Source organism: Eptatretus burgeri, chromosome 7 (genome assembly GCF_056783735.1).
Source record: "Eptatretus burgeri isolate ZD-2024b chromosome 7, Ebu_testis_v1, whole genome shotgun sequence".
Classification (NCBI taxonomy): Eukaryota; Metazoa; Chordata; class Myxini; order Myxiniformes; family Myxinidae; genus Eptatretus; species Eptatretus burgeri.
The window spans coordinates 40539437-40555532 of NC_140967.1; the positions used below are offsets into that span (position 1 = coordinate 40539437).

The following is a 16096-nucleotide window of genomic DNA, read 5'->3' on the forward strand; positions in this document are numbered from 1 at the left end:
CCAGCGTGTGCAGCGCCGCTGTGAGGGAACTGCTGCACAGAGATCCTCGTTCCTGGGCAAGCCCTAAACCCAGCGTGTGCAGCGAGTCATGTGGTGCGCTTGGCGGTGTGGGATTATCAACTCAAGCTCCGATGATCTGGGGAAGATTGCCGGTTGCATTAAAAAGCCATGTGAATGAATACCTCTTAAGAGGCTGCACGAATGGTGTTTTTCACAACACAGGAAACACAGCCAGCACGACGCCCACGCTGCACGAAACGTGTACGGAGGCCGATAAAGACTTCTCCACGCCATGTTGGGTGGGATACGAGTGTGCTGAGCAGAAGCGGCTTGTTCCTTTTCAACCTCAATATCCGACACATATTGGTGTTCTCACGCACACACTGGCGGAGTCGTGTGAACGTGAGCGCTGGCCACGTGCGTAATGGCCGAACTGCGCACTGTTTGGAATGTTCTCAAAATCAGACACGTACGCCGCTCGTGAAACGTGCATGGATTTATCCATAATGATGTACCTTCAGCCCTTGCTGGCAGCAGCGGATTCTCCAAGGATGGTGAACATCTTCTCGTCTCTACTGCCAGCGAAGCTGTGATCGAGCCGGGGAATGTACAGTGCGGGCCACGTTGGTGCACGCGGAGCGAGCGCGTTGATCGACGCTGGTCGAATGCCCGAGCGAGCATGTGGGTCCCTCGACCCTGGGCTGGGTCGAGGGGAGCCTGGGCACGGCCCGGGAGTTTTTGCAGGACGATTCATGTCATCTCGTGGGGTCGGAGCAGAATATTCTTGCTGTCTGGGATGGGCTTGCCGGAAACGAAGTGAGGCGGTTACTGGCCAAAGTTGGCGGGCCATGTGATGGGTCGGTGCCAATCAGAGCGCCCGATTCAGGTGATGACGTTTTGATTTGCCATGGCCCCTCCCCCCACGCGGCAGGCCCGATAAAGGTTGGAGCAGTCCCTCCGTCTTTCTCTTTCTCCGCCTCTCGCCTCGTCTCGTCGACCGCCACGACCCGCCTCCCGCTGCCCAGACTCCGCCTCCTCATCTCCGCCGACACGACGTCAACCCCACCCGCCTACCTGGTCCCACCTACCACTCCATCCTCGCACTCTGGACTCTGCCCCTTCTCGACTCAAGCTACTCCTTTCCGAACACAGTCTCCACACGTGCGGCTGAAACCAGAGACGACGCGCCCACTGTCGGGTATCGCACTATGGAGCATCCATCTCCCCCCCCCCCCCCCGGAAACGTATTGGTGGCACGTCGTGCTATCAAGCACAAAGGTACCAAGATCAAAGCCTCAACTCCTCTCCCCTCCTGGTTCAAAACTTTCCCTTCATCAGGTTTTCTGTGTCTGTGTGTGTCCTGGCACCTGTCTGCTTAAGTAAGACTGCAGAAGATCGTTATTAACCTCCGCCATCTTCGAAGATGGATGGAGGTTACTGTTTTCACCCCTTTCTGTTTGTTTGTTTGTTTGTGAACAGTATTGCGGAAAAACTTCTCGACGGATTTCGACGAAACTTGGTGGGGGGGTAAGGTATGTTCCAAGGATCATCCCATTAAATTTTGGACTTGGTCCCCCTCCCCCAAAAAAAAAATGTTAGAGAAAAATATATTTTTTTTGCATTTCTACATGTTAAGTGATTTCCAACCCCCCCCCCCCCAAAAAATTCTTTTTACCCCCCCCCAAAAAAATAGAGAATTTTTTTTTGCATTTCTACATGTTTTAAGTGATTTCCAACCCCCCAAAAAAATTGTTACCCCCCCCAAAAAAATTTAGAGAAAAATTTTTTTTTTTTGCATTTCAACATATTTTAAGTGATTTCCAACCCCTCCCCCCCCCAAAAAAAAATTGAGAATAATTTTTTTTTTTGCATTTCTACATGTTTTAAGTGATTTCCAACCCCCCCCCAAAAAAAAGAGAAAATTTTATTTTGCATTTCTACATGTTTTAAGTGATTTCCAACACCCCCCCAAAAAAAAATTGTTAGAGAAAAAAAATTTTTGCAACTTTTTTTTCAACAAAATTTCGATTATTTTTTATTTTATTTTATTTTTTTTTTTTTGCATTTTTACATGTTTTAAGTGCTTTCCAACCCCCCCCCCCCCCCAAAAAAAATGTTTGGAGAAAAGAACCAACTCTGTCAGCACTGTTGACATCATATTTAATGAATAAGATATAATGTTCACTTGAGTGACCCAGCAATATTGGCGGCGGAGGTTTTGCACTCTCCCGAGTGCTCCCCCTCTCGTTATTATTATTAATTTCGCGTAAAGTCTGCTCTGTGTCCCCTTTTGTAAATTGCCTGTTTATTTGCTGCACCACACCTCTCTCCCCCATCTCTGCACAACACACCCCAATAAATCTTTATCATACCACATACCTTTCCTCGCCCATATTAAATAAATTATCATTAGGAATGTTCCCAGCTCGTCTTTGTGGTTTCTTCCATTGATCCAGCATGGTCCGAATCCTAGTTCAGCCAGGACTTTATTCCCAACGGTCCATTCCTTTTAGCTGGTACGTCCTTGGCAGTGTCGTTCGGCTGCATCCGATCCGGAAAAGTGATCCGGTCCGGTGGAGTGATCCAGTTCGGACAAGGCGTACCGAGGGCGTGTTCCCTTGTAATTAAACCACATGATTAATTAGGTAACCCGATTAACCCATAGACGGGAGGACCCCAGGTCACGCAGTTGAGATATTGGCGTCCACGGTCGGTTAAGCGACCCGCCGCGTCACGGAATTATCCGTGTGCGATGGCCTACAATTCCAGGGAGTCAGGTGGGAACCGAGATAGCTTCCCCCACCTTGTGGTCTTCTCACCAGATCCCCCCCCAGCCCGCAACAATATATATATATATATATATATATATATATATATATATATATATATATATATGTATGTATATATGTATATATATATGTATATATATATATATATATATATATATATATATATATATATATATGTGTATGTGTGTATATATATGTTTATGTGTGTATATATATGTATATATATATATGTGTATATATATATATATATGTATATATGTATGTATATATATATATATGTATATATATATATATATATGTATATATGTATGTATATATATATATGTATATATATATATATATGCATATATATATATATGCATATATATATATACATATATACGAAGGCCTGCTTGGACACAAGCCGCTTAAGCAGCTCGCTCCGTTTGGGATAACCGAGCGGGGTATTATTGCGAGGCCTCGCTGGACCTGATTCTATTATCGACTATTTAAAAGCCCAGTAAACTACGAGAGCAAGATGGCAGCTCAATGAAGGGAAAATGACGCGACGAACAGGTTACATTTAAACAAGCACATTTATTTACGAACAACACACGTATACAGTCATGCAGGTATGGAAAAACACGCATGCAATTTATACAACTAGTACGTGCCCGTAAAAAAAAATAATAATAATAAATAAATAAACCACACAGGCCGTTTCTTCGCTCTCACGTGCCCGTACGTGCGTGACCTGGAAGTTCGATATTATTCAATTAGTGCCAATGTATTTTACCTTTTCGCAATGTCGTGGCAAGGAAAAACAAAAAGAGAAGAGAAGAGAGAGAAAAAATTTACTTCCTGGTTCGGAGCATACCAGCACTCTGATGTTCCCGAAATTTATGCACCGTCTAATATGAAAATGATCATAACTTGGGCCATTGTGTTTATCTATAAATGCGCATAAGAAATCAAGAAATTATTAGAATACACGAAGTCATCACTCTCCCGTACGAAGTCCATACGTTGTAACCCGTAATGGGGAACGTGGCTGTGCTTCCCTTCCCCATCGGCCACGCCCACGCAACAACGTGTCTTCCCATTGGTTTGGTAAATAAATGGCCATAACTTGGGAAGCACTTGTCCGATTAATATCAAACCTTGAAAAGGCACATCCTCAGGTCCCCAGCAATATACCTGGCAAGTTTCAATTAGATCGGACCAGAGGTTGTCGAGAAACAGCGGTCACACACACACACACACACACACACACACACACACACACACACACACACACACACACACACACACACACACACACACACTGCTGGAATTATAGATAGATGAATTGGCGGGAAGGGACAAGACGCGAGCAAGACAAAGCGCTACGACCGTCTATTTATTATGTACAGTCACTTATACAGTTTTACTTGACGGACTTGGCGCCACAACTTTCACACAAATAAAAGCAAGGTAAAACCCAAGGACAGATGAGGGGTAGACTGGACCTCTTTGGGTCTTTATTTGCACGGAGCTTAGTTGACCGAAGAAGCTCCGTGAGGCCGCGCTGGTTATCTTCCTCGCTGGGGCGACCCGCGATGTCCCTTCCCCACGGCAGCTAGCGTACCCGCGGCTCGGCCGCGGCCTGGTGATTCGGGCCCCAGCCAGCAATGCCTGAGAGGAACGAACGGGTCTTCGCTCTTTTTGAGTTGATGCTCTCTTTAAGAACCCGTTCGTCCCTCAGTGATGCTCGGACCGTTCCGAAGCCCGATCACCTCAGACCGTTCGGAGCTGGTTGGCGAGCTCTCTCCGGCTCGCACGAGAACACGCAGCTCCGCGCGGCACAGCAGGCTTAGCCGCGCTCTCAGTTCGCGCCTCCTCTGCTCTCCTCAGCTTCTTCAGCTACTGCAGGCTTCGGGCTCCAGACTTCCACGCGGCTCCTCGACCTCTCCAGACTGACCGTGCTTGGCGTTCCGCTCGCCTTATATTGGGTCCGTGAGGCGAGGTTTTTGACCTCCGCTCTCCGACCTTCGACCCCCCGCTGGCTCCGCCCCTTTCTCTCTTTTGATCCGAATCTCGGACGAAGCTTGCACAGAGCAGACGTGTGCGAGATCAGCGACCCTGCGTGGCGAGGAAACCCTCGCGTATGCCTGCAGCGATGCCGTTCGATGCGGACTCGCCGTGGCTGGCGCCAAGATGACGTCGTTTCGGAGATGAAGGTGAGGCGATGTTGTTCGTGTTGATTGATCGGGGGAGATGTGGTTTTAGGATTGGTGTGGAGATGTCGTTGTTGTGAGGGTGGTTGGTGGTTGGCGTGGTGGAGAAGGTGGTTGGTGGTTGGCGTGGTGGAGAAGGTGGTTGGTGGTTGGTCCAAAATAACGATGGTAAAAGAAAAACTGCTACCTCAAAGATCACAGCCCAGGTGACACGAATAATCCCTTGAGACCACGGTGGGGAAATCTATCTGAACACAAACTTATCGGCAAAACTGATCTAAGGACCTATATGGTGCTCTGCGAATTTCCACAGCGTAACAATATACACTCTAGCAAATACAACCCGTCGCTTCACTGACGGTGATGTGAATGGGAAAGGGGGTGGAGAAAGAGAAAGGGAGAGGGGGGAGGGGAGGCAGAGAGGATGGAGGGAAGTGAGGGGGATTGGAAGCGAGGAGTGGGTGAAGAAGTGGAGAAGAGCGAGGAAGGGGGGATGGAAGTGGGGAGAGCAACGCCTCACGGAACGTTGCTATACACTGTGGGAGGGAAAGGTGTGTGTGTGTCTGTGTCTGTGTGTGTGTCTCTGTGTCTCTGTGTCTCTGTGTCTCTGTGTCTGTATATATTGTTTCGGCTGTGGAAATTTGCAGAGCACCGTATAGGTCCTGAGATCAGTTATGCCGATAATCTGTATTCAGATAGATTTCCCCACCGTTGTCTAATGGGAATTATTCGTGTCACCCGGGCTGTGATATTTGAGGTAGCCGTTTTTCTTTTACTATCGTTATTTTGGACCAACCACAACGCCAACCACCAACCACATTCTCCACAACGCCAACCACCAACCACATTCTCCACAACGCCAACCACCAACCACATTCTCCACAACGCCAACCACCAACCACATTCTCCACAATGCCAACCACCAACCACCTTCTCCACCACGCCAACCACCTTCACCCCAACGCCAACCACATTCTCCACAACGCCAACCACCAACCACCTTCACCACTGCGCCAGCCACAACAACCACAACCAACTTCTCCAAAACTGCCGACATCTCCACGAACAAGGACAAACTGGTAAACAGAACTGATGCCTGGGATTTCCCCTCCCCCCTTTCCTTGCTTTCCCGCGCGTCGGGATGGGGGAGGGGCAGATCGAGCCAGAGGTCAAAGTTGATGTCAGGTGGGGGCCTGATTTTGGGTGGTAAATGTCCCCAGTGCCACCTCCCCTTGGGGGCCACGGCAACGAATTCTTCCCCCGCGCGCCGCGAAGGGAGGAGCAAGGCGGGATGGAAATAAAAGCGAGCGCTGAACGCAGCTTAGAGAGATTAGAGTGAGAGGAGTCAGGAGTCGGTCGGTCAGTCTCTCGGGGCTGGGGGTTGTTGCGTGGTGGAAGCGAGGAAACACAGTTGGGTGGAGGCGCGCGCAACGGATAGCGCATTGGACTTCCAGAGGAAGCGACAATTGAAAGGTTGCGGGTTCGAGTACCGCCAGAGGAAGGAGCTGCAGAAAGTTGTGGAGCCGGAGAGGAGTCGCCAGCTGGGTCACCGTCGAAGGCATGAGTGGAGTCCGGCGGAGTGCGGGCAGGGCCACCGAGGGTCACCAAACCCGACCCCATCGAGTCGTCTCCAGGGTGACCAGGTAACCTGCTCGGCCTCTTGGAGCTCCTTCGGTCCTCAAAGCTCCAGGTTTATAAAGACCCCGAGAGATCCAGTCTACCCCCTCGTCTTTGAGGGGTTTTTCCTTGTTTCTTTGTATGAACGTTGTTGCGCCGAGTCCGTTAAGTGGAACTGTTGATAAGTGACTGTAAATAATAAATAGATGGTTGTAGCGCTTGGCCTTGCTCGTGTCTTGTCCCGACCCCCATCCATTGAATAACTGCATGCGTGTTTTGCATTCATCGCTTTTGTTGGCTGTATACGTGCATGCATGAATACCTGACTGCATACATGTGTAATAAATGTGCTTGTTTAAATGTTAACCTGCTCGTTGTGTCCTCTTTCCCCAATTAAACTGCCACCTTGCACTCGGGATATGGTTGTTTTTTAAATAACCGATAATAGAATCGGGTCCAACGGGACTGCGCGATAATACCCCGCTCGGTTATCCCAAAAGGAAGTGAGTTGCTAAAATGGCTCGATTCCAAGCGGTCCCATTGAGGTACAATCTCTCGGTAATCTACCCGCGCGAATAATTAGGTAAATCGAAGATTTGGCGATCGGACCCTGTAGCGCGGGTAGAGTGCGGACAAGGTTGTGGTGTGGTTAAGAACACACCCGTGGCTGGTTTTCGGTATTGATCCGGAAAGCCGCGACTGAATTGTTCGTCCGGTGGGCGTACGGGCACGATTCGGTTAAACGCTGTCGTTCGCACGCTGGCGGGCGAGAATTCGTAACAATATATATATACACACAGAGAGAGAGAGAGAGAGAGAGAGAGAGAGAGAGAGAGAGAGAGAGAGAGAGAGAGAGAGAGAGAGAGAGAGAGAGAGAGAGAGAGAGAGAGAGAGAGAGAGAGAGAGAGAGAGAGAGATATATATATATATATATATATATATATATATATATATATATATATATATATATATATATATATGCATTTTATTCGGAGGGGGAATGAGGTGGGGACAGAAAGTTGGGGAGGGGGAGGTGGAGAGAGAGGAGGAAAAAAAAAGACGATGTGAGGGTTGGAGGTGGTGATATGTTATGCTTAATGACTGAACACAAATTTTTTTTTAAATCTCATGTCAGAATAGCTGGACACACAACGACAACAGAGTTTGTGCAATGTTAACTGCAGGCACATCTGCAAAAACTTTGATATCCCAGTTCGAGAAAATTTGTAGGAACGTTAACCAAAAGCATGGACTGAAACTATGAAAGTACTCAGTACTGCTCATGTACGACCTAATAATCCCATCGAGCGTGAAAATCGAGAACAAGGCATTGCGACCAGACATCATACTTCGGTTCAAAAAATGAGAGAAGAAGGCATTGCCAAGTGAGGTGTTAATACCAGTGATTTTGAACTAAACGATGCAGAAATCAAGAAAATGACCAAACACCAAGACCTCAAGAATGAAGTGGAAAGATCCTGGAAGCTGAAGAATGACAACATTGTACCAGTGATAGTTGGAGCTCCAGGAATGATGACAAATAACCTCACTGAGATCTTAAAAACCATCCCTGGGAATATTATTACAAACAAACTACAGTTGGAAGCTGTCCTGGCCTCAGCGACGATCCTGAAGAGAACCCTCGACCCAAAACTTTGAGAACAGAAAACTCCACAGCTTGGTCCATGAACCATCGTGACCCCTTACCAAAATAAAGGTGGATACTTTGAGCCCACCCTGGGAGGACTCTGTTCCAAATTCTGAAACACTCATATTTAGATACCAATCAACGACACACACACACACACACACACACACACACACACACACACACACACACACACACACACACACACACACACACACACACACACACACACAAACTCTCACTTCATGGTGCATTATTAGCCAAACCTAAAAGTCAAGTCTCTCCCTCTCCCTCTCTTTTTCTCCATATCTCTCTTTTCTGAGCAGTGATGGATGAATCCACAAGTGCTCTGACAGAGGAGACTGAAAGTGAGATGTACCGAATGTGTGGACATCTTGGAATCACAGTCCTCAGTGTTGGCCATCGAAGCAGCCTGAACAAGGTGAGTCTTCAGTAAATATGATCAGATCCAGTCAGGATGGTTGGAATTGTGAGCAAAGTTCCTGCATGACCTCCATAAAAATTCGAGAACAAGGATTATAAATATAAAATTGTGGCATGATGGAGACCATAAAGAGAGCTAATGATGAAAAAAAAAAACTTACAGCAAAGAGCAGTTGTAGCCCCATCTGAAAAATACTGTCAGAGCTGCTGTAATATTTTTCCTCAAGGTAGAACTTGATCTAAATGGAAGGCCGATGTAGGTATCCACTGTCATCATGCTGTGATACCTAATGTCCAACAGCTTGTGGCTCTTCATCACCGCTGTGCCGGTTTGGTGTTCTGATGCACAAACTAACATTTCTCTTGCAATTTTTCTTTCCTCCTTCCATCACAGCATCATGACTGCGTCCTGAGGCTGAAAGGCAAACGATCATGGGAATTTAAACAGTTACATGCCTAAAATGTGAATGTACTGGAAGGATGGGTGAGACAGATACTAACTGCACCTTACTTATCAGCCTTAGTATCTTTTCAGTGAGGATGAGTACAGTTTATACAAATTGCTGTTGTTTCCTCTCATGTGCTGTGATGCTCTTTGCACACCTGAAAAATTAACTTCTGTTATCGGTGATCTGATGACGTCATAAAATGTCTATTTTATAGCAGATGGGATGATTAATTCCACTGCGAGTGTTGTATGTGATTTGGAATTTTTACTTTTCACACTTTCATTTCTGAGGACCAGTATCCTGACCTGGTAACATTTTTCATTTTTTAAATTTGGATGGACTATGTGTGTGTACCCTTCTCCGATGGGTTCGATGGTGTCTCACCTCAAATGAGCAATTTTTTGGAGTGTGTTTTGGTAGAAACTGGAATTAAATTTAAATAAAATGTTCAATGAACAGATACTGCAGTGGGTAAAGCCGGTAACCTTGGAAACCTCGTTCCATTGCACTAGCCAAGATTTCCAATCCATGCTTGTTGTACCTCTAAAGTACTGCTTGGGAGCGGGGGTGAAATCAGGAAAGCTCGGTTGGGAAACAGATTTAGGCACTTTTTGAGCCTACCACCTGATTGAAGATCATTCAGTTTTAAATTGTTCTGGAAGTTTTATGAACCGATTTTAATGAAACGAACTAAAAATGAAAGAGTGTCCAATGAGGTTTTATGCACAACTTTTAAAACCTCCACATATTCTCCAGCACTGTCAGCACATTTCCTTAATCAGACTGGCACATTCGCTGCTGCTCATGATCACAACATGCTTTCAGGAATGTTCGTGAGAATATTGGTTATTCTCTCCTCCAGTTCATCAAGGTCTTTTGGCTTCATGCTATTGGACACACTGTCATTGCAATTTTGTTTCATTTAAAATCAGTTCATAAATTAAGCGGCTACAACAGTTTAAAATTGAATGTTGACTTGTCATACACCCTGTATACTTCCCATAACTTTCCAACATCAGCTTCGCTTTGGGATATCAGTTTTAATTCGTCATTGCAACTTGTACACAATTTGTGTCGCAATACAAAAAGGGCGTCAAAAACGATTTTGGGGGAATTTTTTTTCAATCTTCTAAAAGGGGTCTAAAGTGATTAAAGGGTCGAAGGGCAAAAGAGCAAAAGGTGTCTAAAGTGTCCAAAGGGTCCTTAAGTTGTCTAAATAGTCTTAAAAGGTGTACGGTATATCTGTACAAGGGAATACAAGGAAATCTAACACAGGTGGAGTCCATTTAGCCTATCATGCCTGTGCCAACACTATACTATCCAACATCTTTCGATCTGAAAAGTGTCTCAAGGATCAAAGGTCTATAGGTCTCTCAAGCAGTGATCTCTAACCAGTCGACTGCAATTGACAGGTCAATCCCAGTCTTGAACAGTCGATCTTAACATTTAAAAAAATATAGAGTGGGAAAAGCCAAGATTCCATATGATGGTTGTATTTAATAATACTGTTGCGGCCGTGAGTCACAAATGTAAGCTGCTGGAGAGTTAAAAAAAAAAAAAAATAATAAAACAGCTAAATGTCGGCGCACTGGCCAGTCAAAAATTATTTGCGTTTCAACGAACCAATTATCCATCGATGACACAGTCTCTGTACTGATGCGGCCACCATGCATTTGTCAGTTGCTCGTTGCCTGTTGTTGAACTGCCGAAACATGGAATATGCTGGGCTTTTCATTTTTTCTTGTTTCGAAGATTAATTTGCACAAACAAGCACTAGCAAGCAAGGTTATTGACTTTTCTCATGTAATGGCAGTTGTCAAGATCATCAACTCGATTTGTGCCAGAGCTCTGCAACATCCCTCGTTAAAATTGTTATTCTATGAGCTTGATACCACCTCCCGTGAGCTAATCTTTCATTCACATGTGAGGTGATTAATTCGAGGAAAAGTCTTCCAGAGATTTTTAGATCTGATCCCTGAAATTGTCACCTTTCTTAAATCGAGAAATGAGATGTACAGCGAGCTGTCAGATAATACGTGGTTGCTCGATTTGGGGTTTCTTACGAACATAACGGCAACATGAATCTTACGAACATGAATCGCAAACTGCAGGGGAGGCACAGAGACTTGTCACATGATCAGTGCAGTGAATGCGTTCAAGTTGAAACTGGGCCTGTGGTCCTCCCAGTTAAAGAACAACATAACAGAGCACTTCCAAGATCTGGGGGAAATCCTACAAAACATCAAAGAAAGGGTTCCATCCAAATAAAATTCTGTCAACACCTGAAAAGATTGGGAAAGGAATTCAACAGACAATTTCAGGAGGTCGACAAATGGAACAAATCGTTTGTCTCAAATCCTTTTCTTCAGATGGACATTGGAGAACTGACAGGAAAATTTCAGCAGGTGTTCAAACAAATCAGTGAACATGAAATGGATATAATCACCATGCAAAATGGCATAGAGCTGAAAGCTAAGTCAAGGGACAAAGACTTTTGGGGACTTGTAAACAGAGAGAAGTACCCTCTTTTGAAATCCTGTGCACTCAAGGTGAAGGCCGACTTCGGTTCCACATAACTCTGTGAGATGGATTTTTCCCAGATGAAAATTATCAAGTCCAAGTATCCCACTCATCTCACAGATCCCCATCTTATGGACTGTACGAGACTGGCCATCTCAAACTATGACCCAGATTTCAAAGCACTTACAGATAGTGTGCAAGCACAGGTGTCTCAATGAAAATAGGTGAGTGTTATGCATAGCATACATTATTTTAGGTTTCAGTAAAGTCGAATTTTTAGGGGTAGATCTTGTGTTGCATTTAGATTCTAAAAGTGATGTGTTTGAAAGGGTTGGAGGCCACTGCTCTAAAGGGTCTAAATGGGTGTATGGGTCTAAAGGGTAAAAAGGGTCCAAATTGGTATGAAGGGGCCTGAGGGGTCTAAAAGGTGTAAAGGTCTAATGGGTATGAAGGAGTTTTAAAGGGTCAAGGGGTCTTAAAAGGTCTAAGCAAAGGGTCCAAAGGCATCTAAAGGCCCGGTCACACCTTGACGTTTTAGCCAGCGATGGCAACATGTTAAAATTTATGTAAAACGCTGGCTTACGTTGAACTTTTGATGTTTTTTTTTTTAAAGATTTGGACGTATTCATAGCGACTTGGTCTTATGTATAACGCATTGGTAACAACACAACGTTTCGTTGTGTTATAGATAACTTATACCAACGAATGCTGAACCTGTTGTCGGCCTACACAACCGATGCCCACCGATAGTCTAACTTAGGCATAGCGCGTTGCACGCATCGCTGACGATGTCGTGACGTAGCCTATTAAACGGCTGACGCACAACGATTCGAATCATAACTGCCGTAGAAATGGAAGGGTCAACATCGCGGTCACACCTTGGCGATCTTGCCAGCATATGCCGACGTAACAAAGTGTGTCTAAAACGTTGGGGCACGTCGAATACGGTATGGGTAAGTTTGGTATGCGCAAGTAGAACGCTAAAGTACGCTATCATACGTCGTAATAAGTAGAGTACGTCAAGAAATTTTAAACATGTTCAAAATTTTACGACGTACTCGGCGTATGACACACGTTCCGCATGCGATGGGGATAAGTTTTACACACGTCCACAAAGGCTACTTATAAGCTACTCATAAGTCGAAACACGTCGCGGTAATGTCTTTTTTATGCGAAACTTATTTCTAACTTGTGTTTGACGTGCTTTGAACCAATTCTTTACGTAGTCCCAACACACATCGACGTATGTAGACATATTCCAATGACGTCTTCCGGTCGACAAAGAAAAAATAAATTAACGTGTTTCTAGGTTACAACTGCCATATAAAGACATGTTCCCAGCAGTTTTAGGAATTGGTATATAAAAATGCTGCTCATAAAAGGGAACCCAACAGTGTTTTCGAGTTCCTTTTTGAGTCGATGTCCATGTCAGCAGTATCAGTATCAGTATCAGTATTAGTATTAGTATTAGTATTAGTAGTAGTTTGTTCATGTTGGCAGTAGTAGGTGAGTGTGAGGGGGAGGGTGTGGGTTATGATGGATCGTCCTTGCGTCCGCGTGTCCACGGGTAGGTTCATAGGCTGCCACTCAACGATTTAAATGGCTGCATCTCCACTATTGAAAGTCGACGCTTGCGCTCAACAATTGGATATTTTTACACTCAACGACTTTTAAACGGTACCACTCAGCTATTTTCATTGTTTACAATGAACGATTTAAATTGCTGTCACTCGCCTTTGTTTTTTGACGCTGGCGCTCGGAAATTTTAATCGTTTCTATTGAACGTGCTAAATCGCTCAAACTCCACTATTGAAAGTAGACACATTGCGCTCAACAATTGGATTTTTTTTACACTCAACGACTTTTAAACGGTACCACTCAGCTATTTTCATTGTTTACAATGAACGATTTAAATTGCTGTCACTCGCCTTTGTTTTTTGACGCTGAGGTTTTGAAATTTGAAGCGTTTCTTCTGAACGTGTTAAAACGCTCAAACTCGACTATTTTAAATAGACGCTGCCGATGGACAATTGGAATCATAGCCAAGCTCGACATCGAAGTGTGAACATCCTCGTCATGCCGAAGAAAAGTTTGAAGAATGCTGCAAATAAGTGGCCTGGCCGTGGCCGTGGACGCTGACGCAAGGACGATCCATTATACCGACGTCTTTCAGCCTATGAGTAACTTAAAAGTAACATCTGTCGATGTGTGGCAACGATCGCGTAACGTGCCAACAACACGTTAATCATAGGTTAGAAATAAGTTTCGGGTACGCTAAACATTACCTCAGCGTGTCTCAACTTATGATTAACTTACACGTAGCATGTGTTGACGTCTGTCAACGATCGCAGACCGTGCATACAACTTGTGGCCAGCGTAGCGGAACGTGTGAGTCATACGCCGGCATACGTCGTGAAATTTCAAGCATGAAAAAATTTGAGGACAACCGAAAAGTACAACGTTTAAAGCCAGCGTACAACGACGTATGGCAGTGTTTTTCAGCGTGCTCTCAATGTTATCAAAACTTACCCATAACGTATTCAACGTGTGCCAGCGTTTTAGAAAAAAAAAATCAAAAATCGGCATACGTTGGCTAAAACGTCAAGGTGTGACCGGGCCTTAAGCAGTCTAAAAGGTCTTAAGGTTTAAAAGATATCTTCCAATAATGTTTTTAATAGACATGGTCATTGTGCAACTCACGTTCAAACAGTGCATAATTAAGAGACATAAGTATGGGCTGTAACGTTTTCCACAAACAGCCACATAGACATGAATGGCTTTTTACGCTGCACACACGAAGCGAAAAACGGGGTTAAGCAATTGGTTCACTTCTGCTGTCCTTCTGTTCATTCACAAATGTCATTTTATGATTAAGGAACAATTTCATTTCAATTGAATGTTTTATTTTGAACACGAATCAGAACATAAATGGGAAAACGAACCTGTATTTTCGCAGTACTTTGGCTCTGAATTTGTCCCGATCGCACATGTGCAGAGAAGAGCAAGATAATATTTTTACTCTGTCTGCCTGTCCGGCAATCAAACAAATTTGAAAATCATTCGAAACAGGAAACTTACTGTTTTTAAGGTTGGCTTAAAGGACACAAACATCAGGCACGAATAACTAATGTAACATGTTCAATATGGTGTAATAGCCACTGCATCAATGGCAATAAACCTACGGAATTAATTTTTTAATACGACCTTTACAATCATTATTTTATTTCAATTTACTTATACTGTATACTTGAACAGTGTAGATCATAAATCACCTTCGTATTGCTTCCAAAAACATCCAGTTTTGCAGTAATTGGACATGTTCTATATGGTGGTGTTTCAGACTGCATCAACAATGCTAAACTTCAGAATATTCTTTCATCCAACCTTTAAAATCATTATTTTCTTTCAGTTGAATTATATACTTGAACAGTGTTCAGGGTGAGGTGTTCCATAAGCTTTCTAGTTATAGTATAGATTTGGTGCACACACGGTGATTGTGGAAATTTTGGATCGTATGTGATTAAATCTGTGAATATGACTGTTCATCCATGTGGAGTAAATTTCCAGAAAATTTGTACAGCTCACATGCTTTCAAATTGATGACTTACTCGTGTGCTGAAAGGGCCTGAATGTTTCTCCTCCATTGTACAGCATGCGCTATGATTAGAAAAACATGAAGACTCACAGCTGAGAAAAGCATCACTGCTTCCACCCCCACCAAAAACCTCCCCCATTCATAAATATTTGATCATCAAAAGCTGCATTGTGCTTGTGATCTGATAAACTTCTGAGCTATGACAAAAAAGAAACGAAGATGAAAAAAATATTTCTGTAGTGACAGCCTTGTTCTTGCAGAGAAGAGTTCAAGGCTTCATTGCATGTGCTTTCGAAAGAACAAAGAATCAGCGTCAAATGATTGTTTTACAGGAAAAGTTATCCCATTACTTGTATGCATTGTGTTTGGTTGTGCGAATCATACATAAGGTGGTGGGCAGTAGGGAGGGGAGAACCTGAAGTACTATTCTGTACTATTTAGCCTTGTGCTGCATATGGACGAAGAAGAAGAAGTTTTAATTTTTTTGATATCTTACTGTAAGCAAAGTAAGCTTTTGTAACAAACAAACAAATAAGCAGGGAGTATTCATGATAAAAGGAATGTTATATGGAAGAGCTACAGTTTTTAGATTTTAGCTGTACTTTGGCTGATTTTAGCAGCAGAATTAAGAAGCTGAAAATGTGAAATGATACATTACGAAACTCGAGAGTACAAGTTTGTTAAGGAATAATTGAAAGGTCACACGGTTTGGCAGCTATATTGGATTTAAGAAAAATATTAAATAATGTTTTCTCTGGAACCGCTTAATCAGTTGATGTGAAACTTCGCAATTATGATCTAGTCGCCATGGGGAATACAAGTTTTAAATTTCAACTTGA

At 44.0% G+C, this 16096-nt stretch overlaps 1 protein-coding gene across 3 annotated transcripts in view; it reads left to right on the forward strand.

The window, feature by feature from the left end:
• The window catches only part of ABCD4 (ATP binding cassette subfamily D member 4), a 120839-nt gene extending 105979 nt beyond the window's left edge, over positions 1 to 14860 (forward strand). For all 3 annotated transcript variants that reach the window (XM_085888106.1, XM_085888105.1, XM_085888104.1), the window contains exons 18-19: positions 8576 to 8691; positions 9088 to 14860. In XM_085888106.1, coding sequence (XP_085744232.1) covers positions 8576 to 8691; positions 9088 to 9153 — 182 coding nt within the window. In that variant the 3' untranslated portion in view covers positions 9154 to 14860. The remainder of the gene's footprint in view (positions 1 to 8575; positions 8692 to 9087) is intronic.
• Positions 14861 to 16096: the final 1236 nt, after the last annotated feature.